Below are 27,835 nucleotides of genomic sequence, written 5' to 3'. Positions count from 1 at the left end.
GCGCTGGGACCGAACAACGGGTGCGCACCCCGCCGCGGGGATTCGAACCGCCGACCTTTCGATCGGCAAGCCCTAGGTGCTGAGGCTTTTACCCACAGTGCCACCCGCATCCCTTGTATGGCAGGTTACTTGATTGGATTTCCTGGGGAGCCTGGCTAGTCTTTTGTAGTGATAAATACTTAGTTCCTGGGCCAGGTCACAGGCTCACACCCTATTCAAACACAGACATACCCTTAAGACAGGATTTGTGAAGGAAAAGACAATGGGGAGGCTTTTCCATTTTCCTTTGACCTTGCAGAGAAAATATTTGGCCAGTTTGGGACAGTTTGGTAATCAAATGGTTCCAGGTCGGTCTTCCTGTGCTGATCTATGTACATGCTTGGTTGGTACGCTTATGAACATTACTATATATCTAAGACCTCAGAATTCCTATCACACTGTGGCCTTTCTGGTGAAGAGCAGGTTGCTCTTGTTCCTGGCTGCCGCTGATCCCAGGCCCCCACGTCCATTGGGAAAGCTAATGAACCTGTTTGGCTGTTCAGGCTTGTGTTCCTGGCTGCTGCTCAGAACAATTTCTTCCTTGCTCTGAGGAGGCAGCAGAACTTCCGCAACCCAGTGCTTTGCCCGGTCTGTGATTTGGCTTGCCATCCATTCCAAGGTGGAGCTGGATTTGCAAGGAGGGAGATTTTGACAATTGCTGGTCATAGAATCACAGAAGTTGTAGAGTTGGAAGGGACCCCCAGGGTCATCTAGTACAACCCCCCCCCCTCAATGCACAAATCTCAGCTAAAGCATCCATGGCAGATTGCCACCCAACCTCTAGCCCAGGGGTTGGCAAAGTTTTTGTGGCTTGGGCTCATTCATGGTCCCGCAGACACTGTGGTGGGCTGGAGTGCACATGCATGCGCAAATGCTATTTCCGGCGCTCCTTCCAGCCCCTTCCGGTCCCTGCTCTGCTCTGTGCTGGTTTAGTGTGGCGCACGGGAGCTGAGCGGGTGGTGGAGGTCCCCAAGCCGGTGGCGGGGGTCCACGGGCCGGTTAAACAACCCCATGGGCCTTAGGTTGCCAACCCCTGCTCTGTCCTAACTGGAGGGTGGGCTTTTCTTATGCCAGAAAACAGGAGTTTGCAGTGTTGTCTCTGGCATAAGGAGAATGCACAGCAGTACAGTGGAACCTTGTGCTACCTACCATCGCCCTTGCGAACGTTGCTGGTTACGAGCTCCGCTAACCCGGAAGTAGATGCTCCTGGTTGCGATCTTTGCCCTGGGATGCGAGCGGAAGTCATGTGGCGGTAGCGGGAGGTGCCATTAGCGAAAGCGTGCCCGTGTTATAAGTGGTTTAGGATTGAGAACGGACCTCCAGAATGAATTAAATTCGTAACCGGATGTACCACTGTATCTAGAACAGGAAAGCCCAGTCACATTAGCACAGGGGACTGTTGGTGGACTGTTCTAACTTACTGATCAAATACACTTTTTAAATGAAGAACAGCTATTTCATTCATTTTTTAATTGTATTTATATTCTTCTTCTCAGGTGGAGCTCAAAAAGCAGTTGCATATTATTAATATAACACCAAGCATCCAATTTTCTAAAAGTTATAAAAGGATGGTCCTTCAGATGCTCCTGTTTTAAAATTTTAGGGCACACACACATAGCAGACACACACTCCACAGAAAACCTATCCTTCATCCTTCAAAATTTAGGAAATATTCACATTATTTTAGCACACAGAACAGTCCCCCAAAAGCCCTCTTCTACAAAAGGAGATATCTTGGAGAAACCTTTCCCAGCAGTTACTTACAAATCCTGCCTTAATGGCATATTTGGGTATGAATAGGGTGGGCCTGTGACCTGGATCCAGGATAAAGCATTTACCATCTCAGTGGCCAGACTGCCCAGGTAATGCAATCAGTAAAGCATTATCAGGTACCTTGGCAGACAGGAGAGAGGCCAGAACCAACATTTCTATAGGAGACTGCCCTCCTTCTGTGAAGTATGTATGATGCTTTTTGGGTGGGCTTTGGTTAAGGGGTTGAAACATGCAATCTGGCCAAATGTTTTCTCTGGAATTTTTGTTACAATCAATCATAATTTGATTTTGGACCATTAATTAGCACTTTCTAACCCTGAGCTTTTCTAGCTGCTGCCAGGTGGAAAACAGGAGATAATCATGCTTGGCGCTCCTGGTGTGCCTGTGTGTGGGAGGCTGGCAGCAGGCAGCTCTCCTAGGTTTGCAAATGTGATTATAAGATGGGCTTTCAGTTTGTGTTTTTTGCAGCATGAGGACTAGAAATTTGTTTCTAATTTACAGCCAGAGCTGCGATTTACAGCCTAGTCCTGCACATGCTTACTTGGCAGTCAGCCTTCCATAGCTTACCGCTGGGCAAATTCTGTAGCCAGTAATAGATTCTGTGCTTGCCTGGTGGATCTTCAGGTAAACGGAAGTCCTGTTTGTGGATGGATTAACAACTGCAGATGGGATTTCTGCATATTTGTAGAAGGATTTTCTGGATTTCTCCCAGCAGTTGCCTGCCTCTCAATTAAAACCCAGCTGCTCAGATTAATAAGAAAATGAACCTTGTGTAAACTCTGTCTGGAGCAACCTCTACCACGTGATAAAACCAGAAGTGTGATCTAACTGCTCACCTTGTCCTTTGCAGGTGCTGTTGGCAGAGTGAGTGCCATGCTCTGGAGCTCTTAGCTTTCTAACATGGCAGAGGGAGGTGGAAACGAAGAAGTGATTGACTTGAACAGTTTCCGGAGCCACCGAGGGAAAGGTAAGGAAAATATTCCTGGTTCTTTCAGGTGCAGCATATGAGGCTGGTGCAAGGGTCAGCAAACTTACCTCGCCTCGAGCCGGTGTCTCCAGCGCCAATCGCGCGGCGGGCCAGAGGGCGGGGGAGCTCGTGCCCATACGCATGCGCACACGCTATTTCCGGCGCACTTGCGGAGCACCAGAAATAGCTTGTGCGCATGTGCACGGGCCTCCTCCGACCTGGATGTGCACCAGAAATAATGCTTGCGCTTGCGCACAAGCTATTACCAGTGCTCCTCTGACCCAGAAGTGGGCAGCAGCGCAGTGCCCGTAAGAGCAGACGGTGGCAGTGGGCAGCAGGGGTCGCCGTGGGCCGGATAAACGAGTCCCTCCGGCCTTATCCGGCTTGTGGGCCTTAGTTTGGAGACCTCTGGGCTTGTGGAACTGTTGAAGGGTGCTGTCGCAGCCGGTATCTTCTCGTTTTGAGCAAGTCAGCTCTAGTCCCCATTGCAGGCATGGGGGATGAGGAGCATTGCACTGAGGTGGAGCCTTCAACAGTGGCAAGAGCTACAGGGCACAGGGTTGCCTCTCCACCTCTTTCTCCTGCAGCGTGGATGCCAGTTGCAACCACTTTGATCTGAAAGGAGTCTTTTCCTCAATTGCATTCCCTTCAGCCTCGGCCCGAGAGATTCCCCATCCCTTCTCTAAAGTGATACTGCTTCAGGAACCAATTGCATCTCACCTTCTCCCTCCCATTCCTAGGAGAGGATTTAATTCAGTAGTTACCTTATCCCTAGGCTATCTTCTGCCACCTGCAGCAGTTCTCTGTTGGCATCCTGCCCTGGTTTGGGGCAGCGGCATCTTCACAACACTCAAGGTTTGTTTGAGACTGCGGCACGCCTCTGGCACTGCCAAGACTGTTCCAGTGGCGAGCGGCCTTAGTCAGAGCCCTTGAATTCTTCTTCCATTTTATTATAAGGCAAACTCGGGTAACATATTTCAGATTGAAGTTATAACAACTAGAAATAACTACAGTTGTACCTTGGTAGTCAAACACTTTAGTTGTCGAACAAATCTGCTCCTGAACGTCGCAAACCCAGCAGTGAGTGTTCTGGTTTGTGAACGATTTTTGGAAGCCAAACATCCGATTCAGCTTCCGTGGCTTCTGATTGGCTGCAGGAAGTTCCTGCAGCCAATTGGAAGCTGTTCCTTGGTTTTCGAACCATTTTGGGAGTCAAATGGACTCCTGGAACGGATTAAATTTGAGAACCAAGGTACGGCTGTATTAGTGTTCTGTTGTGAACCTTCAGCTGATAGGTAAGTTGTCTCTCCTTTCTCTCCTTCCTTCTTTCAGATAGAATAAACCACAGAGACGAGGGGCTTATCACCATATCCGACTCCTCGGATGAAGAGTTGCCTGTGATGCTGGACATTCCTGTTCGCCGGCAGTGGGAGGATGAGGAAGACGACGATGTAGTCATATTGATGGAGGTAACTCTTCGGCCCTGGCCATCCTCCAGTATGGCAAAAATTGAAATTTGTGTTAGGCTTGGTATACAACCAGTATGGTTTCCCCATCCCAGATGTATGTTTAAAATGGAATACTTATATGTTATTTATTATTTGAAACTTTTTAAAATCTGGCATTGATTTAGTTAGCTTGACTCTCATTGTAACAGATGCAGGAATCCTCCCCCGCTGTAAGACACAAATCGAGCCCCCGTCTAATATTCTGGAGTTGTTCTCACTTGGCTTCCAAAACTTTGCCCAAGTGAGCTTTGCAGGGCATCTTAAAATGTGAGGATGGTGGGCTGCCCCCTGACAGCTCATCCTAGAATCTTTCAGCTATTTCAGGTAGCGGTTCCATTCGGCTGCTACCTTGAGGAAACACAACATTTTTTGAACAGCAAAACATGTTTTTAAATACCCCTAACACCAGCTGCCAAATGCCTCCCTGAAAGGGAGAAAATCCACTTCTTAAAATCCTGCTTGTTAATTTTCTTTCAATGCGAGCCCACCTTAGCAGGAGCAAAACGAGGAAATGCTTACTCTTGGCCCTCCAGCTGTTTTGGGACAACAACTCCCACCACCCCTAGCTAACAGGACCAGTGGTCAGGGATGATGGGAACTGTAGTCCCCAAACAGCTGGAGGGCCAAGTTTGGCCATCGCTGCTATATACAGTGGTACCTCGGTTTAAGAACATCCCTGTTTACGAATGATTCAGTTTACGAACTCCACAAAACCAGAAGTAATGTTCTGGTTTGTGAACTTTACCTCGGTCTAAGAACAGAAGTCGAATGGTGGAAGGGCACCGCCAGCAGGAAGCCTCATTAGGGAAAGCGTGCCTCAGCTTAAGAACAGACTTCCGGAACGGATTAAGTTTTTAAACCGAGGTACCACTGTACTTGCAACCTGAAGCAGCCTTCCAAAGAAACGGCTAGCCTAACTACAGCTTAATATCCTTTTAAAGACAGGAGCGAAGAAGCTTCTGCGCTCCAATGTGATCAGACCAGCGGCTCCCTGGCAGAGTGCGAGCAAGTCGGGGGAAGGAGGATCCAAGGGCGACGCGTTGCCAGGGCCCCACGATGGACAGAAGGCGAGGACCCCTCCTTCCCCGAGGCCGCCTGGCGCTTGGCGGAACTGCGCGAAGGCCGCTGGCGTGGCGCTGGGACGGCAGGAAAGCGAGAACGAGGTCTTGGAACTGCCAGGAACCCCGGAGCCCGTTGGGCCGAGGGGAGACGGTGATGGGGCTGTTCCGGAGCCTGGCCCCAGCGTGGCTCGGACGAGAGAGGCGAGACCCGGCGGCGAGAAGGTGGTCATCAACTTGGAGGAGGTCTTGCCGGCTGATGAGGAAGGGCAGGAGCAGAGGGAGCGAGAGCTGCAACCCAGGCTAGCACCTGGGCCGCTGGGAGGGACTGTCCGGTGCATCCAGGAGAACATGCGACTGGACCACCCGTATTTCCAGCCGGCTGAGAAGGACGCAGGCCCCGTGGTCAACCTCATTTCTCCCCAGCAAGGGCAGAGGGACATGGACCTGGGCCCGCTGCCCAGGGCGTACCAGGAGGAGATCCCTGGGCCTGCCTTTCCCAGGCCGGAGCCTCCGCAGGACGGGATCCCAGGCCCCGCCTCCCCCCAGCTGGCTCACCCACCGGAAGAAGAGGGAGGTGGGCAGCAGGCAACGGTCAATGAGCAGGCGGGCCCCTCTTCGCCAGCCCGAGGCCCCCCCGATCCTGGTTCCAGCGACGTTCCCAAGCAAGGCACTGCTCCTCAGCTCGACAAAGACCTCTTTGCTCTTCTCATCAGGGAAACGGTGAGTGTCGTTGTCGGGTATCCTTCGTAAGTGTGGCACTCGTAAGAAGAGGTAATGGCAGCGCACTCATTTCCCCCCACGGTGATCACTTTGGCTTCACTGAATGGGATGCACATCATGTGGAAAGCTCTTTTTTAAAAATTTGATTTTTACACATATTATCCAGCATAACAACGCCAAAAAAGAAAGAAAAAACATGACAGATCTTTGGCTGTCACAGCCTTTGACTTCCTTCAACCCCTTCTCACGGTTTTCTAAATCCTTTTCTGATTTTGCATTTTTTTTTACTATATTTATTGTTATAAATCAAATTTTACATCAATTAAACTTAATCCTTTTCACAATAATTTATAAAGTCTTCCTACAAAACTTCTTGTAACCCTACAAGCAATATTAAATAATTATAATTGTCTTTAAAATATGACATAGTTTTTTTCTAGCCCTTTAGGAAAATCTGGTCCCGCTGGTTTTGAATTTTCCCTGTTAATCTCGCCAGCTCAGCATGGTCCATCCCTTTCATTTGTCCCTCTTCTTTTGTTGGAATTTCCTCCTGCTTCCATCGTTGGGCTAATAGTATTCTTGCTGCAGTGGTCACATATAAAAACAATTTTTTATCAGTCTTATGAATTTCTGTACCTACCATTCCAAGTAAAAGCACTTCTGGTTTTTTTGAAAATGTATATTTCAACTTTAAAAAATCTCATTATAGACCATTTCCCATAAGTCTTTTACTTTTTTATATTCCCACCACAAATGGTAAAACATGCCCTCCTTTTCTTTACATTTCCAACATTTGTTATTTGTTTTATACATTTTGGCTAGTTTTACTGGTGTTATACACCACCTGTACATCATTTTCATTATATTTTCTTTTAAAGCACTGCAGGCAGTAAAATATATTCCTTCTTTCCATAGTCCCACCCAATCATCTGTTGGTATATTGTGTCCTATATCGTTAGCCCAATGTATTATAACTGATTCCACTTCTTCATCTTTCATGTGGAAAGCTCTTGCCCATGTCAGCTTTCCATGTGCTGCCCTTGTCTGTGTGCCAGGGATTGGTGCGCTGAGCAGATGGGTAACAGATGTGAGCAAATGCGTGTGACCAGGTGCGCATGGAAAGCCCACGTGGGCCACATCTTGTATAAATCTTGCCTCAATTGGGCAGTGTTCAAGCTTCCTTCCTTCAGCGAATCCTTTGAGTGCTTGCCACAAGATCCTTGTTTGTGGTGCAGAGGGTTTTGCATCCTCTGGCTTACAGAATCGTAGCGTCACACACTGGTAGACTGGGGTCTCCCATGGGCAGGCACACTAATTAATAAAAAAATTAAAAAGTCTGGAATAATAACTCGTGTGTTGCAACGCATTCTGCCAGAGTGGAGGCCAGGAGTTGGGGGGCTGTGGCCCCTCCAGATGTTGCTGGAGAGCATCTCTGATCTCTGGGAGGTGTTGGGAACGAACCCAGCACTACAGGGCGGCCACTCCTCAAGCGACTCCTTAAGAAGGATGCTTCCTTGCGACACACTTTTTTTTTTTTACAAAAAAACATTAGTTTTGTGAAGTGAAACTGGTGCTGCTTCCTGGTTCTGGTTGATTGGTACTTTCTTCTTTTTTGGCTAATTGATGACGTAGCTGCCTAACTGGGCCTTTAATGCATTAAACTAACGGCTCAACTAAAAGTTGTAGCTTCATGTACAACATTTACGGCATATCTTTAGGCGCCAGGCAAAAATGTTTCTCTTCAATGAGGCATTTGGCCGATTAACATTCTATGGATTTTTAAATACATCTGTGGGAGGAGGGTTATAGGTTTGTTTTGCTTTTGTTTTATCATGTATTTTATGCTTTCATTTTGTTCTTTTATGTCGTGAACCACCCTGTGATCTTCGGGTGAAGGGTGGTATACAAATTTAATAAATAATAATAATTTGCCCAGCATTTCATTGCATCTAGTCTAAAGTTTTCTGTTAAATTACATTTTTACAGTAATGCTGCTTTCTTGGCATATTCACACAACTGAGTGTCCTTTGCTGGTGTATAGGTAACACAGTGGGAACATTTCAGTCTAAAACCGCCACTCTGTTTGCATGGAAATATTTTTTCCAGCTCTCGTCACCATAAAGGTGAAACTTTTCTTGAACTGCTTATCAACCAAAATGTGTGCGGTTTTGTCTCTCCCCCCCCCCCCCCAAATCCAGGAAGCGAGGTTCCCAGATGCAACCAGAGAGTACATTGAGGATCTAATACAGAATAAAAACTGCTGTGACTTAAACATGTAAGTATGGAAGCTTTTGCGGCACACTTACAAACCAGTTAGTAGCGATACCCAAAAACTTGTGGGTGCATCCTGCTCTCATTAACTGGTCACGATCTGGAGCAACCATTATGGCTCAGCCTACCCGGGCTCTATGGGTCAGCATGGCACATGGCCCCTTGCTAATCCCATCCTTATTCGGCTATCTTTTGCGAAAAGAGTCAGCAGCAAAACAGGTCCCGCTTCTTGATAGCCTCCTCTGTATTCCAGGCTTATTTTGCTTCTTGGTTACCACGGGGCCAAGTTAGACATGGCAGCAGAGGAAGCCAGGATTTACTCTTCTGTGTTTTACATCTGTGAGAATGGGCTTAAACTCGCAAGCTGTTCTCCTGATGTACACCTGGGTACTCCTTCCCCGTTTGGAAAAACTCTTGAGTACATTAAAATGCTTGCCTCCTTTTGAGTTCCTTTCTCCCTGCTGCTGCTGCTGGGTCTTTCTTGCCCCTGACTCTTCCCTGCCCCCTGTTGCATCCAGCTCTCTGTTTCTGCTGCTGTTCTGAGGGCGGGTGGGGAGGGCTATATCCGCCTGCCAAGCCCCCTAGGCCAGCTTTCCCCATCCTGGTGCCATCTAGATGTTGTTGGATTCTAACTCCCTCCAACCCCCTGAGCCAGCAGAGCCAGGAATGGTGGCAGCTGTAGCCCAAAGCATCTGGAGGGTGTCAGGCCGGGGAAGGAAGCACAAGTGTGTTGGGAAAAGCTGTGCCAAGTAGGTTGACAGCCCTGGACAAGCAATGGTCTCCTCTTGCTTTTGCAGACTTTGTAATTTTCTTCTGGAAAATCCAGATTATCCAAAGAAGGAAGGCAGAGTGGTTTTAAATCCAAATAGCAGCCTCCTCTCCAGCCCAGATGAGACAAAGGTAAGTGGCAAGTTATAAGGTTAATCAGAAATTATGAAGTTCCTGCAAGGAGGCTATTTGATGTACGTTAGGCAGGACTCCAGGGACTTCTGGGAAGGGGCAGAGGAGGTTAAAAGGTTGAACTCTTAGCACACACATTCTTGCCAGCCGCTGTGAGGTGCAACCCCTCTCTTGCCAGAAGTCCTTCCTCAAGGGAGCGGAGACCATGGTCCAAGAAGCCTAACCCCTCCTGACAGCACCACCTGTGCAGCCAGTGCTGTACTTCCAATACTTTCCTCTCTCTTCTGGCTTTCAACAGGAAGGAGGGATGAAAAAACCACCTGTGCCCCAAGCCTCTAAAGCTTCCTGCCCAGAGTCTCATAGTCCCTTTCTATACAGTGGTACCTTGGGTTACATACGCTTCAGGTTACAACGCATCAGGTTACAGACTCCGCTAACCCAGAAATAGTACCTCAGGTTAAGAACAGAAATCGCGCAGCGGTGGCTTGGCAGCAGCAGGAGGTCCCATTAGCTAAAGTGGTGCTTCAGGTTAAGAACAGTTTCAGGTTAAGAACGGAACTCTGGAATGAAATAAGTACTCTACCAGAGGTACCACTGTATGTCGAAGGCTGTGTGTGGCCGTATCATGTGTACCCACGTGAATCAGAAGGAGGGGACTGTGGTCAGTGGGCTTTATAAGGCTTGGCAATGTCTTTGTCACATCGTGAATCTTTGCAGCTGGAAGACGGCACACCTCCCGTGACATCCTGTTACTGCCTCACTCCTGCCTCTGTCCCCCTCAGTAGGGAGCCCCCTACCAGCCCCACACATTTCTCCCTCCTCTGGGGAGTGGCAGGAATCGTTCTGTATGCCGTCCCTTCCAAAGCCACCTCGGGAGTGTTCTAAGGTCTGCAACTGCTGCTCTTGCTCCTCTGGCCCGGAACCAGATTGCTGGCAGGGTAGGAGTTTTGGGCCTCTAACCTGGACATATATCTTCCAGTCCCTGCATTTGGGCCAGTATAATGAATCTTCCCTTCTAGCCTGTTGGTGCTTATCTAGATATATATTATGAGGATAGGTCACAGGGGCAGGAGTCTTATGGCTCAAGAGCTTCCTACTCCTTCCTCTCAAGTTGCCTTTTCCAGACCACAATTCCCTTTCTCTGAGATCATTTCATTGGAAGGTAGCAAGTGCAGATTATTGGCATACTCATCCACTGTCAGTCTTGGATCTGAAGGGCTCATAGGTCAAGAATAGAAAATGGCCAGTTCACTACCTTTTAATCTCACCTCCGTCGCAAGGTTGTTTTGAGAATAAATGTGGGTGGGGGAGAATCTTGAGCTTGCTGGAGGAAAACTGGAGTGAAGCTTGAATGATAATCAGGGTAAACTTCCAAGGCCAGGCGAGTGAGCGCTGACTCTTTCCCCTTGCCTCCCTCCCTGTTTCCCTTTTCCTTTTTTCTTAGGTGCCTAAAGTGGACTACTTTGACTTCTCCAAACTTGAACCACTTGATCAGCGCTGCTTTATCCAAGCGGCTGACCTCCTCATGGCCGACTTCAAAATGTTGAGTAGCCAGGACATCAAGTGGGCGCTGCATGAGCTCAAGGGACACTATGCAATCACACGAAAGGTTCCTTCCCTTCGTTTCTTCTCTCTCTTTTCCCCCACCCCAAACTGCTACAACAATTTACTTGACTCAGTGTTGGAAGGGAGATGCACAGCCTGAGTGTGTAAGAAGTCACACTCGCTGAGGCACCAAGGCATTATTATTATGATTATGATTATGATTATGATTATGATTATGATTATGATTATTATTAACAACCGCCACCATCATCGTTCTACCTTCATATTTGTGTACCCATCTTGACTCGCTGCCTTTTCCTTCAGGCCTTTTCGGATGCCATCAAAAAATGGCAAGAACTGTCTCCTGAAAGCAGTGGGAAGCGGAAAAGGAGGAAAGAAATGAACCAGTATTCCTACATAGACTTCAAATTTGAGCAAGGTTGGTAGCTGCTGTTTGAGCAGGGCCTGGGCTGGCTCTCAGTGGCCGCCCAGGCTCCATTCAAGGTGCTTCTTGCTGCGATCACTGTGTGTCAAAAGTAAAGGTGTGTGGGAAGAAATGAGCAGCAGCACCAGGATGGCTGGGAGAGGAATCGGGTTGTGCCCACTCTGGGGACAACAAGTGGGAAGGAGGGAGGGAGGAGCAGGAGACCAGGAGGCAGCTCTGTCCACTGTGTTCCGGTTGGCTCCATTTGACTACTATTTCTCCTTGCTGCTGCTGCTGCTGCCTCTTCTTGCTCCTTCACCCAGGGAGCCTCCTGTCTTGGCAGGCCTGTCAGCCCCCTGCCCCTTTCTGCAGCCCGCCAGCTCCCATGAAACAGGAGCACTGAGTGCCGGGAATGTGTCTCTGTTCTTTCGCAAAGGGATGGCCTTTACCCCTCCGCCTCGGCTGATGCTCAAGCCATCTCACAAAAGGGAAAACCTCACGGCAGACGTAATGAGCACACTTATGTAATTTGGTTCGGTTTATTTCATTTGCTATAACAAAGGATCGTGGCTTTTGCCTGCCAGGCGCAATGTTGAAAAGAACTTTCGGGTGACTAAATCATTTTTCTTTGTGGAGATGATCATGTTGTTGGGGAGGGAAGGGAGGGAGGGAGGGATTCATCATTGCAGATACGATTGTTGGGGGGTTTTTGTTTTCTGCCTTGTATTCCCTGTGAAACAATAAAAAAGGCATATGAATAGACAAGACTTAAAGAAAGACATACAAACAGCAGCAGTAGAGCACCCAGAAGCTGTCAACTCAGCAAAAGCTTTGCTATGTAAAATACCTGATGCTTTAGAGATAGTGCCAGGTATATGTGCTTGGGAGAGCGTTCCACAGTCCGGGTGCCACAACAGAGAAGGCCCTGTCCCTGGTAGCCAGCCACTGATGTTCCAGTGATGAGGGCCTCTGGTACATGATATCTGCCCACAGTCTCTGATGATTGCCTCCATTCAGAGGACAGCAGTCCTTCAGGTAGGCTGGGCTCTGTGAATTGTGCCTGGAGGCAGATTTTAAGCTGCCCATGGAGGATTGGGAGGTGCCGGTGCACCCAGAATTCAGGGACAGGTCCTTTCCATGAAAAGGCACACCTGAAATTCCTTGTAAGTCAGAAAAGGCAAAGTGTGCCCCATCCCTGTGAACTTCCCCTGAGTGGGTTGCAGAATTAAGCCCCCGGGAGCTTAATTCCTCTGCTTTTCACATTATTGGGTTCCGTGATCACACCAATCAACTGCCTGAAAAGAACATGGCTGGCAGCCTAGTTCATGGCTCCATTGGTGTCATGGAAACCTCTGAACTGCAGCTGTTAATCTTGAGGGTGGCTGGATTGTGACGTGGTAATTGCAAGAGTGGGGTGCTGCTTCCACGGTGCCTCTCTGTGATCCTGTGCCTCTGCTCCTCTGCCTGGGGCAGCCCCATTTTCCGCAGTCACAGGGAGGGAAGGGGGTTGGGATGAGCCACAGTTGCATCCTCATTGGCTGAGGCAAAGTTGTTGAGGTGGCTGGTTTTTTTTTTACCAAAAAATATTTTTATGGAGCTGGGGCGCAGTTGTTGGAAGAGGCAGATTCCTGGGCAACTGTGAATTCTGGTAGTGTCAGCAGCACGTTGCAGCCCTGTGTTGTCAGGCCATGACCACTTCCCACACCCTGCTGGAGTTTAGTCGGAGGGGATGAGATAAGAGACCGATGAGGGTTGGTTTATGAGGGGATGGTGCATTGCAGAGGGCCCTGTTTTCGCGGGTGGGCCCCTTTGCTCTCCTGTTTCCTCCTCATTAAGGGCCATTTGTTTCTTTGTTCGTCTTTCCAACGGCACTTCAGGCGACATGAAAATAGAGAAGCGCATGTTCTTCTTGGAGAACAAGAGGAGGCACTACAGGAGCTACGACCCATGCGCTCTCCTGCCAGCCGTGCAGCTGGAGCAGGAGTTCTACGAGCAGAAGATCAAGGAAATGGCAGAGGTGAGCAGTGTGTCCCGTGCAAGGGACTCGGGGCTCTTTTGGAGGCCAAGACACCAAACAGCGTTTCTCAAATCTGGACCCCCAGCTGTTGTTAGACTACAACTCCCGTCATCCCTGACCACTGGTCCTGCTAGCTAGGGATGATGGGAGTTGTAGTCTGACAAAAGCTGGGGACCCAGGTTTAAGAAACAATGCTAAGACGAGTTCTTCCTTCTTGGGCACCAACCACTAATATTTAGCCTGGGGATTTGGGCATGGCGATGCCCTGGATGGGGCTCAGTCCAGACAAGACAGAGGTGCTGTGGGTGGGCTGTTCATCCACGTGGGTGAATGGTATTCAGTCTGTCCTGGAGAGGGCTGCTCTCCCCCTGAAGGGTTAGGTTTGCAGTATGATAAGCGCTTTCAGGTCCAACATTTTCATTCGAAGCTATATAGCTTCTGTAATTTAAAGCAGGCATCCCCAAACTCAGTCCTCCAGATGATTTGGGACTACAAATCCCATCATCCCTGACCATTGGTCCTGTTAGCTAGGGATGATGGGAGTTGTAGTCCCAAAAAACATCTGGAGGGCCAAGTTTGGGGATGCCTGATTTAAAGCATCTTTTATCAGTTTCTGTTAATAACATCTGCTGCAGCCTTACTTGTATGGAAATAGCACAGCCACAGTTAACTATGCTCTGGCAATTTCCCACTTAGACTGCTGCAATGTGTTGCATGTAGGGCTGCCTTTAAAACTAACCCGGACACTGTAGTAGGTTTGAAACAGAGCTGCAAGTTTACTGGACTGGGCTTTTGAGTTACGACCTGGTTGTGCTTCCAACTGGACCTGGGCCCAATTTTTTAAAGTGGTGGATTTAACCTACAAGCCCTCAATAGCTTGGGCTGCCTGAAATATCTCCACCTTTTGCATATGCCTCCCTGAACCTTAAGATCCTCTTCAGAGGCCCTGCTCCAGGTGCCCCTACCAAGTTGGGTGGGTGGCTGCCATGGAGAGAGGGCCTTTTTGGTAGTGGCACCTCAGCTAAGGAATATCCTCCCCAGAGGGGATTCTTTAGGAGCTTTCCAGTGCCAGGGGAATACCTTCCTGTTCACTCTAGCTTTTTGGAATCCAAGCTACAAAACTATTTTATGCTGCCTGTATGCAAAGAAGCTTCACCTTGTTGTCTTATTTTTTAAAATTATTGAGTTGCTTCTTAAATGTTTTGTTGTAAGCTGCCCAGGAGGAGTTTATTGGTGGACAGCTTTATAAATCTAGCAAAGAACATGTTGTGGCCCCATGCTTCATCTAGCAAGCAAGCTTACTGAATGTGCTCCGCAGGTGCCAGGAGGTCACCTAACACAAAAGCCACAAGGTGTGGACAACTCTCTTTAAATGCTCATGAGAATACACCTGGGAATTACCTTGGCTGTGTCTGACACGGAGCCATCCGTAATAGTTTCATCACATTGCTTGAAAACGGAGAGTAGCCCTGAGAGTCCTCTGTTATCAGGGATCTCCCAGTGAGAAGGTTCAGTAGTGGTAGTCGTCCCATCGCGTTAGAAAATGGCGAGCGGCTCATCCATTCTGGAGGTTCTGTGTTCATAGCCCTGAGTGTGTTTCCTTTTTCTCTTGCCAGCATGCAGATTTTCTGCTCGCCCTGCAGGTAAACGAGGAGCAGTATCAAAAAGTAAGTAGCTCCGTTACACACAGAGAGAAATGCCATGCCAAATTTGTACTGTTAATTTTAGTCCTATTTATTTATTTTATTTCATAGAATTTATTCACGGCTTGATTGCAACCCCCCCCCCCCCCCAAAAAAAACAACAACCTCAAAGTGGTTTGCAAATACAAAACAGTAAGATGAAGAAAAAATTGCAACTCTACTTTAAAACAAACAAAAGTTAAAACACTAAAACAGAATAAAAGTGCTTCAATTTTCTAAGGAGGCTTGTCTAAAAAGAATGTTTTTATTAGGCGCCCAAACAGTGGCGTAGCGTGGGGGGTGCAGGGGGGGGCCGGCCGCACCGGGCGCAACATTTGGGGTTAGGGTTAGGGGGCGCAAATCCACGGGTTAGGGGGCGCAAATTACTTGCCTTGCCCCGGGTGCTGACAACCCACGCTACGCCACTGCGCCCAAAGGAGTGCGGGGAAGGGGCCCTCTTGATCTCAAAAGGCAGGGAGTTCCAAAGTGTAGGCGCTGCCACTCTTAAGTGATTAAGTGACTACCAGACTTTCAGAAGACATCTGAAGGCAGCCCTGTTTAGGGAAGCTTTTAATGTTTGATGCATTACTGTATTTTAATATTTTGTTGAAAGCCGTCCAGAGTGGCTGGGGAAGCCCAGCCAGATGGGCAGGGTATAAATAATAATAATAATAATATATTATTATTATTATTATTATTATTATTATTATTATTATTATTTATTTGCTTCTTACAAAGGCAGAATGGGGATTACGTGGCCCCTGTTGAAGTGCCACTCCCACCGATTAAGGCAGCTGAGTTGGGCACATGCTAATGGAAGCCGCTCACGCAATCAGATGTGCCTTAGAGGGGCTTTCCCCAGTGAGATGCTCTCCAGATCTTCTAGATCACATGGAAACTGTAGTTCCACACATGGAAGGTGCCAGGTTGAGGAAGGCTGTCTTAAGAGGGTGGGGCCCTCAGGTGGTACAGATGCCGGTGTGAAACTGATGTTTGGCATCTGGAATACATGTCAGTCGGCTTTCTGTGTAACGACAGTGCTGTGTGCTACAATTTGATTTTCAGTGGAGGAAATCTGCTGAATCTGACTGCTTGAGTTTTACACTGTGAGAACAGGATACTGGGCTGTATAAGCCACTGGTCTGACCCAGCGAGCTATTCTTACGTCAGTCAGCTGTGAGGTTGTTTTGCTGCACAGAGCTCCTTGATCCGATCAAATTTCATACCTCATGTGTAAAACCAGTGTGCGTCTTTCTCCTAGAAGAAGCATCTGTGGTGCAAAACAGTGCCTGAGCTATTGGTTTGAAGCCACTGGTATGTTTCTCATCCCACCAAGTGCAAAGTGCTTTTCTGTGATGCACTTCCATGCAGGGGGCGAGTGAGCAGTGGAGCCCGGAGGTGGGCCCGCTTGCGTGGCCTCCCTCCCTCCTTCGCATCAAGACCCAAGCCATTTGCCTGGCCTGCAGGGTTTTCCATGCAGGATCATATTATGGGAAAGTGGCCTTCATGTGCGGGGCGCCATCAATGACGGCTTGGAAGTGGGAATTAACCTTCAGGCATTGACTTGCAGAATGGCCAGATGATCGTGTGTTGCTGCTGCTACGGGGACTTTGCGTTTGAGGAGCTAACTCAGTGCGCGGATGGACATTTGTTTTGCAAGGAGTGCCTAATCAAGTATGCTCAGGAAGCAGTCTTTGGCTCTGGCAAGGTAAGGAAAGAGATTGAGATTTTAGGCCTTCTGACTTTGTCTTCCTTCACGTCGGTTTACTCTTGTCTCATCCCACTCCTGGTTTTCAGCTCTGTCCACATGGCATCGTTCATTGCGAGCTGTTTCAACTGCTGCTACTTTTTTTGGTCAAGTGTCTTGTGTTGGTGTGAGTTGGACAGTCCTGGCTGGGTGACATCCTCCGGCCGATGATGACGCCTGGAGGATGAAAACATTTTGTTGTGGCTTAGCAGAAAGTTCCACCATGATGCATGTGCAGCCTCCCATAAGAAAATGATTGCAAAATAACCGCCTGTCCCAGTGCTATATCCTAAATGTTGCAAAGCAGCTCTGCATGTTGGAATGGTGCTGTATAGACTGACAATTAAACAGCGCTGAACTTCCTATAATCTTAGCCTTTCTCTGTCTTTCTCCGGGGTGTAGTCAGAGCTCAGCTGCATGGAAGGGAGTTGTACGTGCTCATTTCCAACCAGTGAACTGGAGAAAGTCCTTCCTGAAAACATCCTGTGTAAATACTACGAGCGGAAAGCAGAGGAGGAGGTGGCTGCTGCCTGTGCAGATGAGTTAGTCAGGTGAGTCTAGCTCCTTTGGTCTGAGCTTCGTGGGGCATTCTGAGGTTCCCAGCCACCTTTGGCCAATTCACACATTATTCACCAGCAGCAGATGCTAGCTTAGGATCACATGCACACACAGTCCTGGCTCCCTGCTGCGGCCCTGTGGAAAACCAGGTTGATCCCATGTCTGCCTTATGGTAAAAGGTGTGTGTGGTCTAATCTCCTTTGAAGTTCTGCCGGAAAGGAAACAAGATCAGGCGGGTGAGGAAGACTGGCAGCAGACCTTTGAGGACTATTCAGCGAGAAGTCAGTACAAAACCCTCAACTCCACTCTTCCTTGGCCCACAGGTGTCCCTTCTGCAGCTTCCCAGCTCTGCTGGACAAGGATGTGAAGCGGTTCAGCTGCCCCAACCCTCGATGCCGGAAGGTAAGAGGTGGATTTTTAATTATGCGATTGGCTGGCGATGCAACAAGGCAGGCGGCATTTGAAGAAACAAGGCTCTGTCCTCTGCTGCCTGGTTCAGCAGTGTATTGAGTGGGAAGGAGAGCTTGGGATGGAGTTCCTTGCAGGGGCCTTGTTTCAGACCGCAAGGTCTGTTGCGAGGGGTCTTGGCCAAGCTGAGCTTTTGAGGTGGCAGCAGCTGCCTGAGGAAGCAAACTGTTGGAAGAGGGATTGGGGGTTCTTGGCGTGGCAGAAGTCACATCAACCCAAGGGGCAGCTTCGTGTGCAGTGTCTTCTGTCTATTTTGCAGAAATAGCCCTTCAGGTGCTCTTAACTGGTGGGTGCAGTCCGTGTGCTACGCAGTGCACCCTGGCCTCTTCCCACGAGGCTAGATTTTGAGCCAGCCTGGTGCTGCTCTTGTTTTCTGGCTCAGTGCTGCTTCTCTGCAGAGGCACAGAGTGCCGAGCAGGCAGCATACTGGACGATGTGGGTCTGCGTGTGTGGACATGACTGATAGCTGCAGCCACTGGCATAGGAGGAGCCCATCTCAATGAACAGCAACAGAGATTTGCTTGAAACCGAGAAAATATGAGAATTGGAATATCGGAGGGTGAGAACCACTAGGTGGTGCCGTTGGTCTGTGCAAGGCCAGAGTTAATCTTATGTAAGTCTCTCTTTTCCGGTAGCTGGGATACTCTCCCTAAAAGCGAGACAGAATCCATGGGGCTCTGCTGAGCCCGAGACCTTCAGAGCCTTTTGTTTAGCTGCCTGTCACATTCAGGCATTACTGCTGCAAGCCTTCATCCATGGAGTTCCCCTGGAGAGAGCGCACTGTGCAAGAGATCGTCCGTTGAACTCCTAAATGTATGGGTGTCTGCGGAGGTCTCTCAGTTCCTGGAATGCCCCAAGGCTCATGATCTTGGGCATACCTGTTACCACATGAGGAACTGTAATTTCAGCAGTGTGGAATTTCACGTGCAGAGTGGGCTTGGCGGCCTTGCTAGAGATTCGTTGTGCTGACCACTTTTTCTTTGGCTTACCTGTCTCTCGCATAGTGTCTGTGTTCTTTAATTTCTTTGGCCAAAAAGGTGAGGAAATGGCTGTGAACTATTGCAATTGCTTTCTTATTTGGTGTGGAAAATTCAGTTTCTAAAAATGCATTGTGTTACAGAATTTGTAACCGCGGTTTGCTTTTACATCCAAAGCTACTGTAATGAGCGAGGATTGAAACATGATTTTTGGCACAGTTTGGACATAGCAAACTCGGATTAAACCGGGAAGTAAATGCTCCCAATATCCTCCTGCCCTGGCAGAGCGGGAGGAAGCATTGCCTTCTACCAGTTGATATTTAGGGCACCTGAAAATTAAGTAGGGGGAAGAAATCCCATCCAGAATTCTCCAGAAAACCCATGTGGCTGCTGTGTAGCATGACCCATGACAAGAGGACATGCAGTGGGGGGGGGGGGTAGTGGGCAGCTGAAAAGCCCTGATGCAGCAGTGCAAGGCAAGCAAGTCTTTGCAGAAGAAGCTGCCTTTGCAGGGGACTTCCTGGCAGAAGGTGGAGCCAGAGGCTGTCTACCACTCACTCCCCTCTTAGCAAGCGGCAAAAGCAGTGTTGCGGTTACATCCTGGGTTGTCTACCTGGGGCTCATGTTGTATGTCTGAATGGACCCCTAGATATTCAGCCGGGACTTCCATTACAGTGGTACCTCGGATTAAGTACTTAATTCGTCCTGGAGGTCCGTACTTAACCTGAAACTGTTCTTAACGTGAAGCACCACTTTAGCTAATGGGGCCTGCCGCCGTGCCGCCGGAGCACGATTTCTGTTCTCATCCTGAAGCAAAGTTCTTAGCCTGAAGCACTATTTCTGGGTTAGCGGAGTCTGTAACCTGAAGCGTATGTAACCTGAAGTGTATGTAACCCGAGGTACCACTGTATAATGCTGTTGGTCACTGGAGTGGGTGGGTGGGGGGAGTGGTGGTTAAAAGCTTCATTCATCAAACACCAACAGTCATGCACATGCTACTTAATGTCTCGTGCTGTGCGTCTTTAGACTCCAAAAGAGTTGCCTCCTGCCGGCTTGCATTCTTCAAATGCATTTACCGTATTGCATCAATAATAACAGATCTAATGACTGGTAGCTGAATATTGGAACTCCCCCTCCCCGCTCCTTGGGTAGTAGATGCTTGCTTGTTTAATTTTGTCCCTCTCTTCTGCCAAAGAAGAATCCTGCAGCAGTTTACAGGTCCCAGAGAGAGAGAGAGAGAGAGAGAGAGAGAGAGAGAGGAGAGAGACAATCCCTGCCATTAGGCATGTCACAAAAGGAAAACAGATTGGGAGGGAGAAGGAAAATAGAGTACAAGTTCTAATGACCAGGTGGAGTGGAAAAGTTGAAGGCGAGGTGGCACCCAAATGTGGTTGGTCTCCTCTCCTGCCCTGCTGCTTGAAGCTGTGCCTGGCTGTTTCCAGGACGGAGGAGCCTGGCTGCTCAGCAGAGCTGGTGGTTGCCAGCCCCACAAAAGGCAAAAATGCTGTGGCCATGGGCAGGAGTTGCAATTGTACCACTGGTCGCAGCCATGTCAGAACTTTCTAGGCAGGAGTGGCTCCGTCTGGCACCAGTGGCTTGTGGTGTTTTGATTTGCGACGTGTTCAAATCAAATTCCACCAATGGAGGAATCTGAGGGCTCCCTTGGGCAAAATCAAAGACCCCAACCAGGACAATTTGGAGCAAAACAGCAACCAGTAGGCTTGGCCTTTATTGGAAACTGTCGCGACAGGACTCCCACCCACAACAAGATGAAGCAAAATGGAAGCCCAGAACAAAAGAAGACCCCAACTTTTATTAGTTACTAATCCCCCAAACTACACCCCTAAGACTACATCACAAAAAGGAGGGGTTGAGGGAGGAGTTGTGGTGGTAACCTGAGTATCTTGTCACCTGGCTGGTTCCCCCTTTCCCCCCTCCCCATGAGTACTTTCCAGGTGACAGAGGGGAGTTTGCAGTTTCCTGCCCCCAGAGGGAAGAGCTGATCACTGTCCTTTGTTCCAGTCTGTGCTGAATCCACTCCCATATGCAAGTTCTTTTGTGACCTTGATGGTCTTCTGTCTAGGACCATCAGGGTTGGCATAGCAACTGGGCAGGGCTCCTGTGTATGTGCTGGTATGCTCAAGGGATTATGGCTGCCCTGTATCAAACCTTCCCCATTTTGTAGTTCTTCCTTCATGGAGTAAAATAAAAGTGGAACGGTGCAGATCCGATGTATGGTTGATTTTCTATGAATTTATAACAGAAGCGTAGCATATGTAGTGTGTGAGTGAGTGAGTGTGTGTGTGTGTGTGTGTGTGTCAAGTTTGTACAAACTGAGTGATTTGGGGGGGGGGTGTTTCCTGCAACAGTCAGCCACGGTAGTTAAATAGAACCTTCTCTGAGGTTCTGATAAGCCTGAGGACTGGAAAGTGGACGATACAACACCAATTTTTTGAAATGGGATCAAGAAAGGATCCTGGAAATCGCAGGCCTATAGGCTTAAATGCCTGTTTCAGGAAAACAGGAAGGCTCCAATATCTGGGATTTCTTGGATTAGCGAAGAGTTGGCATGATAAAACGATGCCTGGTGTGGAGAAAGGGGATAGAGAAAAGTTGTTCTCCCTCTCTGCTAACACTGGAACTCGTGGACATCCTAGGAAGCTGAATGTTGGAAGAGTCAGGAGAGACAAAAGGAAGGACTTCTTCATGCAGCACATTGTTAAACTGTGGAACTCTCTCCCACAGGAGACAGGGGTGGCCACCAACTTGGATGGCTTTAAAAGAGTCAAATTCACGGAAGAGGAGACAGCTATCGATGGCTACTAGCCACAGGGGCTTTTCTCTGCCTCCATGGGAGAAGGCAGTTTTACTTCTGAGTACCACTTGCTGGAAAGTGCAGGAAGGGCTCCTGCTAGGCTCCTGCTTTGCAAAATGCTAGACTGGAAGGGCCATGGGCCTGATTCAGCAGGGCTCGCCCTGTGTTCTTACTCTCTTAAGTCAGTTGCCTTCGTGCCTTACGTATTTGCCAATAAGAAAGAGCGCCTTCTGGTTGTCCACTCTTCAAAGCTGAAGTCAGAACTTGGCTTTCAAGGGAATTTCTAGATACTGCTTTTCTCCCCACCCACTTCCTTGCTTGACAGCTGCAACCCTCTTCCAACCCCCTGGTAAATTTAGAAGCCGTTTAACCTCTTAGTTCTCGCCCCCTATGGATGCTGGCGGTTAAGCAGCTTGGCTACCGCCCCCCCCCCCCCGCCATTTGCTGCCCCAGATGATTGGCTTGGACACAGGGCACACACACGCCTGCTTGTTTCTTAAGCAGGCGGCGTAACTTGCTGACGGTGGCGGTTTCTTTGCCAGGATTGTCTATCCCCTTGTATATTATGGGCAGAGGCAGCTGTCTGCTCTCCTTTGCAGTCTCAGCACAGGACGCTGCAGTGATGGTCGGGAGGTGAAAGATCCTGTTGCCATGGTAACAACCCATCCTTGAAGGAGTGCACAGCATCCCTTTGGGTGCACAGGGAACAGAGGCAGGCCAGAAGGGTGAGAGGCTTGGCTGCCTGCTTCTGCCAGCTCCCTTTTAGGCAGCCGAGCGCAATGAGCTCTCCTTTCCTGTTGGCCCTTTAGCCAGAACAGAGATCCTCAGAGATTAATACTTTCCCTGTTTTCGTCTCTGAAATCTTGATGCTATTTCCACCTACCTGCACAATCTCCCTCCCACTCTCAATCCTGCCTCCTTGCATTCCCTCTATAGAAACCAAGATAAAAAATGGGCGGGGGGAATAGACATGCTACATACAGTCACCTAGGTGGGTGGTAGATGCTTCCTAAGAGATGGAGAAACGCTTCTCTGCTCTTCCACAGTGTCATCATGCCGGCCTCTAAGCTGCACGTCTTCTCAGGATGCGAGTGTTGGAAGAGACCTCTAGCCCAATCCCTTGTCATTGCAAGAAATGGGCTGCGCTAGGCACCCCGGCGGGTGACCACCCAGCTTCTGTTGAGAAACCTCTGGATGAAAGGTCCTTCCACCCCCTGCTTCTTAGGCACGCCTTCCCAAGGCTGATTAGCTCCTGCCATCGGGAAGCTCTTCCTAAAGTTTCTCAAAACCCCGTTATTGCCATTTGAACCAGTTGCAACAAGGAACAAGTGCCATGTTTGTGCCTCTTCTGCTCCCTCTGCTTTCTAATGCTTGTGATGCCGCAGTTGTGTCCTGCCAGGAAGGGAGTCTGAATGTCCTCCTTGCTTAGAATAGAGGCAGGCTGGACACTTGTTGGGGATGATGGGAGTTGGGGTGCCCAGCAGCCCCCCCCCCAGTTCTCCATCCTGGATTTCAATAAAAGAAAAGATGGCTGGTATCATGATTGATTTGCTTGAGAGGTTTCTATGTTACCTGTCATGGACTGGTTGGATACAGAAGAGTGAGGGGAGGCACCAGCTGCGGAACCCCCAAGATAACCTCTAAGGGAAGAAAGCTCAGAGCCTGGGGGTGGTGGTGGTGGTGTGGATGAACGGGGCCTTCTCTGCAGTGACTCCCTAATCTGTGGAATGCTCTCCCCAGGGAAGTTCGCCTGGCACCTTCATTATACACCTTTAGGCGCCAGGCGAAGATGTTCCACCTTAACCAGGCCTTTGCTTAACCGATCAACATCCTATACTCTTTAAAAGGTGGCTCTTTTTGGGGGGGGGAGGGTATTGGTTTATTTTTATTTTTGATGTTATATATTGTGATTTTTCCTGTGAACCACCCTGAGACCTCCGGGTATAGGGCGGTACAGTGGTACCTCCGGTTACGAACTCTTCTGGTTACGAACGCTTTGGGCACGGACTCTTCTAACCCGGAAGTAGCAGCTCCTGGTTACAAACTTTGCCCCAGGATGTGAATGGAAATTGCACGCCAGAGGCCCCATTAGCGAAAGCGCGCCTCAGGATAAGAACGGTTTCAGCTTAAGAACGGACCTCTGGAATGAATTAAGTTCGTAATTAGAGGTACCACTGTATATAAATTCAATAAATGAAACGAAGATGTTGAGTGGCCAGAGGGAGAAGAGGGAGCAGACTGGGAGAAGGAGGTGTTGGAAGCTGAAGAGGCTGCAGGGCTTGGTGAGTTGGGAGAGGCTGGGGCAGAGAGAAGTCTAGAATCAAAGACCGAAGCAGAGGGGCTGAGGCAGAGATGAGACAGGCTGATGAAGAAGCCAGGGAGATCTCCCTACTGCTACTACCTGCTCCCTCCACCCCCACTCCCAGAACCAGAAGAGGTATGAAAAGGGAGAAGCAATGAGAGACAAGACGACAGAGCCGTAGGCTGCTGGGGGAGAAGTCTTAGGGAGCAGTGGAAAGGAGGGTGCCTTCAGTCCTCGCATTGGTTGCTATGATCACTAGACCTGCACTGTTTTGTTTATTTGAATAAAGGGTTAACGTCACTGGCACTGGGTGCTTTGTTTTATTGCTGACCTAGGCTTGACTCCAGCGCCTGACCAGGGCTCAAGGCGGCCACAGCACTGAAAGCAGAAAGCAGCTGCCCTCCCAGCTGTAAATGTCTGAATTGTCTCTGTAAATGATAACGTTACTGAAACACGCAGAGCGCCTGGGAGGAGCAACTCGCAGCCAGAACTCTCAGATTAACGGCTCACAAAGGGAAAAGCTTGGCAGGGCAGTGTGACCTTCGCTTGCTGCCCGGAAGCATGAGCACATAAAGCTGCCTCTCGCTGAGTCGGGGTCTCCGGCGGGCCTTTCGGCAAGATCCTCCTGCCCCATGTTCCTTGTAGCTGGGAAGATGCCAGGGAACTGAGCCCGGGGCCGTCTCTGGGCAAATGGCCTGCTCTGCCCCTGACCTGGGGCTGCTGCCCAGCTCCCTGAGATAGACACCCACATACTGTAGCAGATAACTGGCATGGAGCCAAGGGCAAAGCAAAACACCACTTTGGAGATGTCCTCAAGTGTGGATATTTCTCTATTTTTCCTCTAATAAGGGCAGGCCAGCCAGTGTGACAGCCTCTGCTACCCTTCGGAGGTTTTGTCCTGCAATTCCCACGAGCTGGCGTTGATGGGAGCTGTATTCCAGAACAGCGGGAGGTTGGTGAAGGCAGCAGTGGAGCCTCAAACAGGGCTGGCCTGTACCTTCCTGTCAGCAGTCTTTTAAAAAAATATATTTTTATTAATTTTTGCATAACATATTTAAATTCAAACACATCATTCACCTCCTCATTTAGGATTCTATGAATCCTTTGACTTCCCTCCGCCCTTCCATGGTTACCATTGTCATTCTTATTTTTCATCTGCTTGTCTTATTTTCTCTTAATTTGTTAAAAATAACAGTCCATTTCCCCACAGTTTTTCGTACATTACAAGCATTACTCAGCAGTCTTCCTTGGCCAGATCACCCCCTCCCAGTTCTGAGCACAGGGGCCATTGCTCAATACCTGTTTTGCAATTCCCCTCTTCCTCCCGTGGCCTTAGAGGCATCTGCCCATTCTTGCTCTCCTCTTCCCCTCTTGCTTTCTGGCGACACATTTTTGAACACCCCCCGTCCGGCTTGCCCTCTTCCTGAAAGCTTTGCTGATGGGGCAAGAACGGACACGCTCTGTCGCCAGCTGATTTCCAATAAGAGCTGTGTGTTGTTCATGGCGCTTGGCTGCCGCTTGCATTCTGGCCATCCTCTGGGCGGTGAGGAGGCTGGTAGACCCTTGACATTGCCTTCATTTCTTCCTTCGTGGCTCTGTGCAGCTTCGCATGCAGGCCTGGCCTATGACATTTCCCCCGTCTCTGGCTTTTTGGAGGAAAGTGAACATCCTGAGGTTGGGAGGGGGAAAGTTGTTCTGACAAGCCGGTGGACTTCTCTTCAGTGGCACCTAGAAGGGACCCCCAGGAGAGTCTCTTGTGTCTGTCCACAGACCCATTCTCTGGGGGGGAGAGGGCAAGTTCTTCCTGCAGTGCGTCAGGGGCCCTGGATGCCATGCCTTGCTTTCCCTTCTTGCATGGGCATGTAGGCAGCCATTTGGGTTGTGTGTGTGCATATGTGTGTGTGTGTGCTGATGCTGCCCCCAGCCTAACAAACGGGGTGAAGTCGGAGGCTGTAATGCTTCTGAACGCCAGGAGAGGAGAGTTCTCCTGTGCTCTGGTCCTCCTTGTGGGTTTCCCCATTGAGGCATTTGCTTGGCCAGGAGGGACACTGAGCCGATCCAGCAGAGGCAGGCTTTTCTCTCCCTCTTTTCTGCGTCCCTTACGGCAGACCATTCATCTTGTTCCATAGAGCTCAATGGAAACCATTTGCAGGTAGCTACTCCCTCAATTCTCTCCCTTGGTCACACGAGAGTGTGACACAGCCTTGGGGCGGGGGCAGGGCTGTAGGCATCACGCCGGCAGCAATGGAAATAGGCATCAATCCATGTGCTGCTTGCGGTGTTTATTCAGCTCCCGCCAGTAGCTTACTAGGCGTTTTCAGATGCAAGCCAGGGGTGTCCAGCGTGCGATGCCTCTCTTCTGCCCCCTCCGACTTCCTTCCTCTTTCAACGCCTAAGTGGTGGTCGCCCTTCTGAATCGGGTAGCGAGGAACATGCTCCATTGACTCCTTGCCAAAACCACAACAAATGGCAAGTTTCCGCTGCCGTGTCTCTCTGCTCTTGCTGCTGCTGCTGTGTAGGCAGTTTTCATTTTTCTACCATAAAAGGGCAGCGAAAACTCAGCTGCTGCCTCTGTGTTTTTCAGCATGGCGGGTGAAGAAACGAAGGCAGAGAGGAGACTGGGCAGAGGGGGGCAACTGTGCCGCTGGGGCTGGTGCAGGCCTGTGCCTCTCTGCACGCAGCTTGCCAAGGATGACATGAGAGGAGTGCTGAGCTTCTCCAGAGAGACGCTGCGTTGAAATCTGTGGGTTTCCTGAAACAGGGAAAGTCCCAGGCCTGCCCCAAGGAAATGGGTTCTGCAGGCAGGATAGCCCTGGCAGATGAGGTGCATTTCCTGTTTTGGGTGGCAGAGCTTGTTCTGCTTCCAAGATCTGGGTTTCAAAGAGTATGGAGGAGGAAAGGGTGGGGAGAGGCAGATGGGCACCAGGTCTGTGCAGTTGTTGAGACCTCGGTGTTAAGCCCCTGGGAGACCTGTGGAGCTCCCCTCTGACTTCTGAAGGCATCTTAACATTTCCCATACATGCAGAGTTGGTGAGCGTAGCGCCCAGGTCTACAGGAAGTCCCAAGTTTGCTTCTAGCCTTTGCTATGAGCTCACTGCGTAGTCTTAGGCAAGCCACATTCTCCCCGTCTGCTTCAGGGCCACCCCCATTAGCGGTGATGATACTTCTCTGCCTTGCAGAGTCGGGCAGTGAGCAGTGGTTGTTTGCTGTGCCTGCGCAAAACGCGGTCCCCTAAAACCGGGTTTCCTCTCTGAAACGTGCCTCTTGGGTTCATCTTGTGGCTCCTGTCAGCTGCTGGGGAACCAGATCAACCCCGTCCGCAGGGAATTGGAGGTGCTGAATCAGCACAAAGGAGTCCGTGGAGTGGGAGGGGAAGTGCTTGTAGAGAGAGACCTTCCCTGAGTGTTGTGCGAGTGGAAGGCTTGAGTTGAAAGGCAGGCGCTCTCACCCATCGCCGCCTTCCAAGAACTGAGCTACCTGCTCAGAGCAATTACCTGGTGCCACCTTCCTTGGAATCCACTCCTTTGTAGCCCAAATGCGGTGACTGAACGCTTCACTTACAGGAGCGTTTAATGATGCTCTTTCCTCCTCCCCCCCCTGCATCCCATTCCGCTTCCTTCTGATATGGTCCAGTCTCTGCAGGCTGCACCTTGTCGTTCTCCTCTTCTGACTCACTTCAAAGGACAAGGGAAAAGTCTCTTTGGATTCTTCCACAATGCTTTTGAATCCAGGTTGCATTGGAAGCCCAGAAATGTTTGATAAATGGGCTTTCTCCAAAATGTGCAGTAATAAAGTAAAACAGATTTGGGAACTGGCTTCTCTGCAAAAAGGCAGATGTCTCCTTTGACTCTTGTCTTTCTTCCGCTCTCCTCACCCCCCCAGCCCCCAATTATCTGTGGGTCTTTGTTTACCCACAGCTTCCAAAAGCAGGAATTCTCAAACCACTGGTGTAAAAATAGACGATGCAAGTTTGGGAATCCAGCTCCCTGTTCTCCCCCCCCCCCTCCTGGCCTTGTGCCCCTGCCATATATAGCCATACCCTTCAGTCAGAAGATGCTGCT

At 49.5% G+C, this 27,835-nt stretch overlaps 2 protein-coding genes and 1 long non-coding RNA gene across 3 annotated transcripts in view; 1 reads left to right on the top strand and 2 right to left on the bottom strand.

Moving 5' to 3' along the window:
• LOC310664603 overlaps nucleotides 1–27,835 on the bottom strand; it is a 404,468-nt gene that overhangs the window by 105,165 nt on the left and 271,468 nt on the right. The window lies entirely within an intron of this gene.
• The window catches only part of FSCN1 (fascin actin-bundling protein 1), a 333,406-nt gene that overhangs the window by 211,949 nt on the left and 93,622 nt on the right, over nucleotides 1–27,835 (bottom strand). The window lies entirely within an intron of this gene.
• The window catches only part of RNF216 (ring finger protein 216), an 81,886-nt gene that overhangs the window by 7,487 nt on the left and 46,564 nt on the right, over nucleotides 1–27,835 (top strand). Inside the window, exons 2-13 of the mRNA XM_083413415.1 lie at nucleotides 2,663–2,779; nucleotides 4,112–4,248; nucleotides 5,229–6,068; nucleotides 8,267–8,343; nucleotides 9,137–9,239; nucleotides 10,684–10,848; nucleotides 11,109–11,223; nucleotides 13,086–13,225; nucleotides 14,842–14,892; nucleotides 16,478–16,615; nucleotides 17,057–17,205; nucleotides 17,536–17,614. Coding sequence (XP_083269541.1) covers nucleotides 2,713–2,779; nucleotides 4,112–4,248; nucleotides 5,229–6,068; nucleotides 8,267–8,343; nucleotides 9,137–9,239; nucleotides 10,684–10,848; nucleotides 11,109–11,223; nucleotides 13,086–13,225; nucleotides 14,842–14,892; nucleotides 16,478–16,615; nucleotides 17,057–17,205; nucleotides 17,536–17,614 — 2,061 coding nt within the window. The 5' untranslated portion in view covers nucleotides 2,663–2,712. The remainder of the gene's footprint in view (nucleotides 1–2,662; nucleotides 2,780–4,111; nucleotides 4,249–5,228; nucleotides 6,069–8,266; nucleotides 8,344–9,136; nucleotides 9,240–10,683; nucleotides 10,849–11,108; nucleotides 11,224–13,085; nucleotides 13,226–14,841; nucleotides 14,893–16,477; nucleotides 16,616–17,056; nucleotides 17,206–17,535; nucleotides 17,615–27,835) is intronic.

The sequence above is a fragment of the Podarcis tiliguerta genome (assembly GCF_965153285.1).
Source record: "Podarcis tiliguerta genome assembly, chromosome: 14".
NCBI lineage: Eukaryota > Metazoa > Chordata > Lepidosauria > Squamata > Lacertidae > Podarcis > Podarcis tiliguerta.
This window is presented reverse-complemented; position numbering and strand designations above follow the sequence as displayed.